This window comes from Solanum pennellii, chromosome 12 (genome assembly GCF_001406875.1).
Source record: "Solanum pennellii chromosome 12, SPENNV200".
Lineage (NCBI taxonomy): Eukaryota > Viridiplantae > Streptophyta > Magnoliopsida > Solanales > Solanaceae > Solanum > Solanum pennellii.
The window spans coordinates 35,401,252-35,411,340 of record NC_028648.1 but is presented as its reverse complement, the minus strand read 5'-3'; the positions used below and the strand labels follow the sequence as shown (position 1 = coordinate 35,411,340).

Genomic DNA, 10,089 nt, shown 5'->3' with positions numbered 1-10,089 from the left:
TATTATTAACTGAAATCACGTAATTAATGGTCGTCAGTTTGTGTAACTGATTAGTAAATTCAAATTTTAAATCAGATTAGCTTCATAATTCAAAAATATTCTTGTAAAGGTTGATCTGCATACTAAGAATTCAAAAAAAAAAGGTTTTGAAGATGAATATCTCAATTCTGCTGCGGCATTCTGGAATTTGGGTAAACGATATTAATTATGAAGGTTACAAAGTTGATGGAATTGTTGTTGGCCATTCTATTTAATTTGTGAATCTGAAAACGTTGATTTTAGCAGAGCTTGAGATCGACACTGTTACAAAGGATATTGAAATACGATACATTGTCGAGGGAAGCTCATGTCCGTTGAAAATAAAAAACGACATGGGTGTGAAACTTTATTTCGAAGAGAAAAAGAATGCATCTGGAATTGGCATGTATCCGCTTTGTATTGATACAACCGATAAAATTGTTGGGGATATACGTGATTTTGATTGTTCATCAGGTGAAGTCGTATGCGTGGAAGGTACCGAAAGAGATACTGAAGCTCTTGCTCTGGTCGAGTCGAGAATTTGTGACATTGATTATATTCCAGAATTAAATGCTACGAATTACATAACTGATTCCAATAGTACTGAAGTGAAGACTGGGCAGTTGTATAAGGACAAAGGTACACTCGTTGCTGTAATGGCTAAATATAAAATAAAGAACAACTTCAATTTTCGAGTGAAAAGATCGGATAAGAAAAGGTATTTGAATGCTTACTCTATGATCTGTTTGTTTTTCTCTGTTTATATTTATTATATTGTATCTGATACATAATTATAACAGTCTATATGTTGTTGTTATATTTATATCTATGATCTGCTTGTTTGTCTCTGTTTATATTTATTTATATTGTATCTGATACATAATTATAAACAGTCTATATCTTGTTGTTATATTTATGGCATTGCTTTTCTTATATGAATTAAACCAATTAAAAATTTTGGACAGCTATGTGTTGGTTTGCTTCAGCGACCAATGTGGATGGACATTAAAATCATCTTGCAGAAAAAAATCTGATGTATTCAAAGTGAGATATTTCAATAGTGAACATACATGTCCGATGCGGGATAGGATACTAACAAAAGTACAAGCAACAATTGGATTTATTAGTGGTGTGACTGCCCCTAAATTGGTAAATCATAAAAGAATCCATACACCTCGAGATGTAATTGAAGATATTAGAGAATTGTATAGGGTTGAGATATCGTACCAACAAGCATGGCGTGCTAGAGAACGTGCACTAGAAATGCTCAAGGATAAGCCATCAGAAGGATATAAACAGATGCCGAGATACATATGGATGCTAAATAAAGTGTATCCAAATTCATATATAAGGATGCAAAAGACGGAAGATAATAAATTCATGTATCTGTTCATAGCCCTAAGACCGTTAAGAGGGTTTCGACTACTGCAGGCCTGTAGTTGTAGTGGACGCTGCACATCTTGGCGGGGCTTACAAGGGTACTTTTGTATCAGCAAGCACACTCGATGGTGCAGGTATGAGTGTTATAATTTTGATGTAATGTATAACTTATATTATATTAGTTTAACCATTGTGTATCGTGAAATTAAATGTGATATTCTTTGTAATTAGGATGCATATTGCCATTGGCATATGGTGTTGTAGACACTGAAAATGACTGTTCGTGGACATGGTTCTTCAAAAATTTCAAAAATGCATTTGGTGAGCGTGAAAACATGTGTATTGTATCAGATAGAAATGAAAGTATCATAAAGAGTGTAAGCATTGTATACCCAAACGTACCTCATTGTGCATGCATATGGCATCTTTGGAAGAATGTATGTTCAAGCTTCAAAAGGAGTAAAAAAACACTAAGTGATATATTTTACTCAATGGCAAAAGCATACAGAAAGGAAGATTTTGATAAATTAATGGCTAAGGTTGTGAAGGTTGATCATAGGGTGAAGGATTACCTTGAAGAAGCTGGTTATGAGAAGTGGTCAAGAGTTCATTCAACCATAAACAGAGGTAGAATGATGACTTCGAACATCGCTGAGTGTATCAATGGATGCCTTGTCGATGCACGTAAGTTAACTATAATAGACTTCTTGGAGGAAGCTAGACTTTTATTTGGTAGTTGGAACTATAAAAATAGAGAAATAGCGTCATATACAAAGGACACATTGGGCCGACGATTTGAGGAGATATTGATTGTAAACGCATCTAAAAGTTCAAAGATGAAGGTATTTATCAATTTCATTGACCTTCTGTTTTATGTATAAGATACAAAGTAATTTTCAATGTTAATTTTTTTTTTTAAAATGATATATAAATTGTATATTACGTAATGTATCACTAACTTCTTAAATTTTTAGGTTGTTCCATCATCTGAATATATTTTCACAGTTCATGAAGCCGGAAAAAGATACATTGTATGCCTTGAGAGGAAAACTTGCACATGTGGAAGGTTTCAACATGATGAGATACCTTGCGCACACGCAATTGCAGTTTTGAAGCACAAGAATGTTACCAATTTGCACCCATATTGCTCTGATTACTACAAGCCGTATGCATTAGAAAAAACGTACGAGGTTGTAATGGTTCCAATGCCAGATAAGGAGGATTGGAACGTTCCAGAATATGTTTTAGATGAAATTGTCCGGCCACCTAGGTACAGAAGGTTGGCTGGACGACCAAGAAAGCGAAGAAAGAAAAATGCGGATGAGAAAATAACAGTGAACAATAATTGTTGTGTGCAGTGTGGACAAGAAGGACATAACAGGAGAACTTGTACTTTCTTCCCGAAAGAGAATTGAAAGAATGTTTTAAAATAGGACATTAGTGTTCATGGTACTTCTATCCACTTTTTTCTTTATAATTTTGACTAAATAAAGTGTATTGGTTACACAACTTAATTTGATGTTCAAATCTATGACTTTGCAGTTTAATTATGTGCCAAATTTAAACTCCAAATTTTATAAATAAATAGATTCAACAGTGGTGTGTTTTCAATGTAACAGTAATGATATAGGAGTTTGTTTATGTATGTGATGTATCATATACATTAATATTATTGAAAAGATGTTATATGTTCCGTGTATATTGTATTTTGAGATATTCAAGTGTACAAAAAAATTGATTTGTTCAATTGTTTACTATATGATTCGTGTATACATACTTATGAGTTATAAATTTGATATATTATATTCAACAGTGTTTGGGTTTCAGTGTAACAGTAATTCAAGCTGAGTTTATTTGTGTAACTTATGTATCAGATACATTCACATGAGTGAAAATATGTTATATTTTTCGTGTATACTCCATCATGAGTTATTCTAGTGTCCCAAAACTTGACTTGTTCAAATGTGTACGACATGTTTAGTGTGTACAGCCTTATGAACTATAATTTTGATATAGTACATTCTAGTGGTGCTTTTCACTGTAATATTAATCAGGGTTAAGGTTGTTTTATGTATATGATGTGTCATATACATTCATATAATTCAAGTTGCTAAATATATAACTGCAATATTTTTTCATGTATATATTGTAACTTATGTATCATATACATCATTTTTATAAGTGAAAAATACTTAATAATGTATCATACACATTAGAACTTAAGTGTCATATACTTCATTTTGTAAATTAGCTGTCAAAATTACTTAAACTGAAACACTAAAAAATTTGTACCTTGACTTTATAAAGCAACAACTGTTTCTAAAACAATAACTTGAAAAAACATAACATTAATAACTAACAAAATATTGTAATACCAATAAGCTTTTAGAAAAACACAAAAGATAATTGTCTTCAACACAAAACAACATATAAACTTGTTCATCCTGTCCCATCTAATTACTAATCTATGTTAACAATGTCATCTTCAGTTGGTGTTGTGAATTGACCCTTAGGCTTTGGTGGATCATCATTGTCACTTATGTATCCACCATTGACCTTGTCACTTCCGTATCTCCATAACAATGCAGCATATCTATTGCGTAGGTAATTTGCAAGATGTCCATCAGTATTAGGTGGTATAACAAGTTGGTCACTCAAAAACTCTGCAAATGTAGCTACGTATAACCCGCAGTCCCTACAATAAAATAAGTATTATAAATTTGTAAAATAGCTTACACATATATTATAGACCAGAATTGAAAATACTTACAGGCTATCGTCTTCTTGTTGCATGATACCTTCAGCATATTCAATGTGGAAAGGAATATGTGACTCTAAAGGTACACCCGTTTGTTTGTCCTTGTATGCATCAAGAACTGACCAGTTTGTCCGCTCATTGTTTTCAAAGAAACCACTGTCAATCAGGTAAGAAGGTAACATCCTTGATAATTTTTTTATCTCGTCAGAATATACACGTTTCCTTGTGCCCAGAGAAGAGTCATACACGCGTATTACCCTCTTTTTCAATTCAACCACAGCTAATACCCAATGAAAATCTCCATCATAATTGATTGGAATATAAACATCATCCACCAGATGCCATGGTAACCCAGCTGGTGTTGAAAAACCTTTCATGACGTTGATTATTGACCTCTCATGTACTGATACAGCTCTTGCACGATCAATGTGTTCTTGGGTACTAATATCATCATCAGCCTCATTGTTATAATACCTATCACGGGTATTGTTGATATATGTGCTGAACAAACAATTGACTGTTGTGTATCTGTATTGATCCATGCTTCGAAGTTTTGATTTTTTACGAAGGTAGTAAAAAATAACATCGATGTGCTGCAAATAAAATATAAAAATAATTATGCATTTGAAAAACATTTAATTAAAAAAAATACTGGTTGCTGAAAGTGATATATGATTTTGATATGTATAGATAACATACGAACACAATGTATCATATACATCATTATAAAAGCATCTATTTACCTGATCAGTCCAACAGTTCTTTGGCTGAGACATGGCATAAAACCAATTCTTATTTGTCGGAAAAGCAACGACATAATCCATCATTTCAAAACCCAATGAAGATGCTTTTGATTTGTATTTATCTTCTGATGGTTTCCTGTAGCATTAAGCGTAATGAAAATATGTTATTCATAATTGTAACAATAGCTGCAATTTGAAAATTTATCAGATTCAGTAAAATTATATAAAACTTACTTTTTTGAATGAGCTTTAAGAAGCCCTGCAGTAACCCACTCAATAAACTCATCAATCAGATATAAAGGGGCTTGGTTTGTAATCTCACATCCTTGAAATGGAAAATTTGGACGCATTACATCAGTCATGACCGCTTTTCCTTTTTCACTTGACCCAAATGAAGTTAAATAAGGGGATTTGTAGTTTCTCGAAGGCATCCGGATACGTGCATGAGGAGTATCTATTTCGCTTCGGACAACAATATCTGTGATTGGAATATCAATTGGTAATTGACTGTCCGAAAGAAAAGTTTGATTTTCGGTAAACTCCTGTTGATTTGCATTAGTAGGCAGACTTCCTAGCTCAGCAATAAGCGTATTCATGGCTTCTCGTGTATCCGGAGATATTGAACCAGATGGTGTAGAATCCTACATGGTTTACACTGATAAGTAAAAATATATTGATAGACATATGATATTGATATGATACATGAAGATTAAATTACCGATGTATCTTCGTTCATTGTTTCTTCAAATAAATGTTGAGGCGTTTGTGCTGATGGAGCATCCTGAATAAAAAATGTACTGATCAATTTATGATACCTTAAACATCAAATAATTATACACAAAATGATTTTTAATGTATCAAGGACAGGTAACAGCAAACTACGAATTGTATAGATGAGACAAACAAATTTAACTAGTCACATAGATATGTATCTTGCACTGGAATGTATCACGTACACACTAAATACAAAAGTTTAGTACAATACACAGTAACTTGGAAAATACATATGTGAACATTACAATACATGTATCATATTAATTCAATTAAACTGCAATGTATCATAATTATCAAATAAAACATCAATGTATCATAATAATATAATTAAAACTAATCATACTTGTACATTTTCATGTATCATTTAAAATTTGGATAAATACTAATAATGACATTAATCTGCTATAATTACCTTGCTGTGTTCACATGTTTGATCGGTATGATGAGTATCTGAATTTGGGGATTGAAGTTCTGAAACGTCCTTCATTACTTGATGATTCTTCAACGTATCTTCAGTCTTTATTTTGTAAAGAAAATTAAGTTAATGATAAATTATAGAATTTTATGTACAAATTTAATAAAGTAAATTAAACCTGATTGTCAACATCAAGTTCCATTTGTATCGGAGAGGTTGCTTGGTGTCCATCATTGCCTTCTTCATCGGAAACTTCAACCATGTTTGGTGTAGACTTGCCGCCCATATCCTTCATTAAATGAATTTGTAACATAATGACCTATGAAATTTATAAAACACAACGAAAATACACATACAAAATACATTACCTTTGATTGTTGGCCATCATCCCTATTCTTAGAATTCATCACCTCAATGTGATTAGCCTTTATCAAATTCACAAGATACTCAAATTTGCTGTCAACCTATTCAAAAAAAATTACAGATTCAAATTTATATTTAAGAATTAACATTAAAAAATAAATATCGTTACTTACGTATTCCTTCATATGTTGTTTCAGTTCTTCAATATCAGGATATACAGACTTATCTTTTGAGACTTGTGAAGATACATGGCAGAAGATACATTAGCAGGCGGGATATGTTCTTCAGCTGGCATTGAGAATGACTGATTTAATTGCGGCTTTGACTGCTTTGACAAATTTTTCGAACCCTTTGTTTTATGTGTATCAGTATTCTTTCTCCTCTTGGATGGTGGTGGAGATGATGTATCAGATACACGAGATGATCTTCTCAATAAATGATCAGGAGGGCTTGTTGAAAAATCCTCAAAACCTGACTTATCTTTAGTATGCACTTTTTTTGCACCAACAGGTGGCGTAGATACTTCATTTCTTTTGACCTCTTGACTATCGGGTAAATCAAGGGATTCCACCTCATCTTGCGTTGGTGCAATGTTTGAACAAGTATTCTGCAATTAAAATGTTTAAATGTTATAACAATGTTACGTATAACAAAAAAACTATTATTTACAACAAATATTATAAAGCTTATTGATACAATATTAAAAGATAATTTAAAATTAATGTTACCTCGGAAAAAATGCTAGTCATTAACTTTTCATATTTTGGCTTTTCAGCCACCACTGTCCAATTACATATCCTCGGAATACCATTCGCCACTTTAACAGCAATGTCTGGACTTAGAGTAGATGCACATTCGTAAATCCATAACGTTGAGTGCATAAGGCATACCAAATAAGCGATACATCTGTTTGCTTTGGTTGAAGTCTTGCCTGAGTGATGTAATCAGCTTATTAAATGCAATCTGACCCCAAGGATACATTTCATACCTACCATCTTCAACCATTAGAAATTCTTCTATACGCATGAAGGTCTCACCAAGATGGCATAACAAGAAAGTATTGATGAAGTACATTATTGCCATTTCCAACGATTCTTGTGTGGTCTCCCAATTACCCATTGCAAAATGCTGTATCAATCGACTCTTGGTTATACTAGTGGGACAATCAGGGAAATATTTTTTTAATAACCGGCTCGGAGTGGAATTAGGATACGAAAATTCCTTAACATTTCCTTTGCATTTTAGGCCAGTTACAATGACAAATTCCTTCATTCCAAACACCAATACATTCCCATTTGTATGCCGAACATGCAGTACATCTTTATTTTCATGACCCACCTCCAACAACAGCAAACATTTTGTAATCTGACCCTGGAAATTACATTTTGGAATTTCCAAATATGGTCCAAAAATTGTTTTCTTATACAGTGCAACGCCTTCGTCTTTTATAGATAATTTGATTTTATTCACAAAATCAAAATTGAAAGTAGCTCCAAACCTCAATGGATGTGCTGGAATTTTTTTAATAACATAATGCATGCCCTGTTTATACAAAAAATAAAATAACATAATTCATGCACTGTATTATATGAATGTATATGATACATCATAATCATATTCCTAATTAAATATACTTTATAAGATGTATATGATACATTCTATAACTGGCACCTATTAATTCTATAACAACCATCATACTCAGTTTTAAGTGAATGTATATGATACATTAAAGTTAAAATTATAAGACATTGGATTTATAATATGTATATGATACATCTTATTAACTGAACTTATAAACATTGTAAATGGACTTGGTGTATCTGATACATCCTACAACTGTACCACACAGTTTTATTTTACTAAAAACAACCCACAAAATTATTACCATATTATAGACCTTAAAACTGAAAATCACATAATGCTTTTACTAATCGAAATTTTACTGAAGAATCTTAAAATTTTACAGACACTGTGCTTTCAGTGATACACAACTCAAAATCATTGACAAAAATTATGAATCTGATACACACTATAAAATGTACAGAAACATGTTGGTTGTACTTTAATTTGAATGTATTGAATCAATCTTCATTGTTAATTTCAGTTTACAAACACATACAACAATTTAAAATTAGGGTTTTATAAATAAAAACACAAAATTATGAATTTTAAACACATACCTTAGGAAGTGTGGGTCTTGTGATGTAACTTTTCTTGGCCTTTTTTTCTTGATTTCTTCAGTCTTCTTTGGCTCAAGTACATTGTTGTTCTTCATCAACAATGGGTCATGCAATCTCTTAGATCTATTCTCAGCCCACAGCTCATCATCAGAATCATAAACACGTTTGGAATTACCACATTCTTCCATGTCATTTGTAAACTCACACGATGAAGAGAATGAAGGAGAAAATCTAGTTAGATAGAAAGAGAGTCCTACAAAATATCAAACAGATATGGATGGAAATTTGAACTGAAATTCAAAATATATTATTTACCTGCAAACGTGTGGAATGGGGAATTAAAAGTATACAATTATACACCTACAATGTAAGGAAATAAAAAGGAAAAGGAATAAAAATTAATATGGTAAATGTAATTGGGGATGTTAATGGGGAAGTGGGTAGCTTGAAAATAGAATTTAGTTTTGGTAAAGTAAAACTTGCCAATTGGGTGAAAAAAAGGGTGGGAAATCTTGATGTATCTTTTATATTTTTTTAAATTGGGGGAATAAGGGATTTTTGAAATTTTTAAAATAAGTTGGGATAAATGGTTATTAAGATAATTAAAGTAGTGTATTTGAGTAATTTTTCCTTAAATAAATTTATGATTTTAAACATGTTCATTAAACAGTTAACACCCACTTCTACAGTTCTACACAATCTCTAAATCTATCTAATTGTCTATTCATTTATTTAAAAAATTATTTTTATAATTAAAAAAATAAAATTTCAACTACAAATAACTGTCCCTAAAATTCCTCACCCACTTGCTTAACTTCCTATTCCCAAAAAATTTAACGTATCATTCAGTTAGTCTTTTTTTTAGTTTCTCCGTTGAAAAAAAAAATGCATCTCAATAAAGGAGAGTCAAAGCAATATAATATTATCATTCATTCATGGGAAGGTTAGTGTTTGCATAGTTCTTCTACTTTTCTTTTGTTTTATATTGGTCATTATCATCTACTGTAATTTATTTTAAAAGCTCTAGATCTTAAAGATAATGAGTTGGTTTAAAAAAAAAAATCAAAGAAAGAGGATTCTTTAATGAAGACGGGATCAAGCAATTTGATATTGGATATATGTCCTTGAAGAAGGAGAAATTAATGTGCAGATGAGTGATGATCGTATTATTAATATTTTTTTCTTATTGTATCCAAACTTGAATTTATTTTTTTCATTCTAATTTTATTCATTTGACTTTTAATATGAAATGAAAATTTTAATTATAAATTGAAAGTTAATCTACATCGTCATGCATTTTATTTATTTTTAGAAATCCTTACTAACATTTGTTAAAAAATCATTCTTTTCAATTTAACAAATAAATAAAAAAAATTAAATAAAGAAGGAAAGAAAAGAAGATAACAAGATATAGGAGAGAAAAGAAATGCAGGTAACAAGTTCATAAGTAAGGAAGAA

At 31.4% G+C, this 10,089-nt stretch overlaps 1 protein-coding gene, 1 long non-coding RNA gene and 1 pseudogene across 2 annotated transcripts; 2 read left to right on the top strand and 1 right to left on the bottom strand.

The window, feature by feature from the left end:
• The first annotated feature begins 496 nt into the window (after positions 1-496).
• LOC107006797 lies at positions 497-1,691 on the top strand. Its single transcript, XR_003575433.1, has 3 exons — positions 497-736; positions 1,450-1,532; positions 1,630-1,691. It is a non-coding gene; the product is annotated as an uncharacterized LOC107006797 (long non-coding RNA).
• A 71-nt stretch (positions 1,692-1,762) lies between these two features.
• On the top strand, positions 1,763-2,926 carry LOC107006211. The gene is made up of 2 exons (XM_015204820.2): positions 1,763-2,240; positions 2,373-2,926. The coding sequence occupies exons 1-2, from the start codon at positions 1,890-1,892 to the stop codon at positions 2,811-2,813; spliced, it is 792 nt and encodes a 263-aa protein (XP_015060306.2). The 5' UTR covers positions 1,763-1,889; the 3' UTR covers positions 2,814-2,926.
• A 2,001-nt stretch (positions 2,927-4,927) lies between these two features.
• LOC107006796 lies at positions 4,928-7,001 on the bottom strand (annotated as a pseudogene).
• Positions 7,002-10,089: the final 3,088 nt, after the last annotated feature.

Bases quoted from the DNA above. Each gene is read 5' to 3' on its own strand.
- LOC107006211 (XM_015204820.2), top strand. From the start codon at position 1,890: ATGGCAAAAGCATACAGAAAGGAAGATTTTGATAAATTAATGGCTAAG. The intron at 2,241-2,372 runs GTATTTATCAAT...TTAAATTTTTAG, and splicing joins CTAAAAGTTCAAAGATGAAG to GTTGTTCCATCATCTGAATA.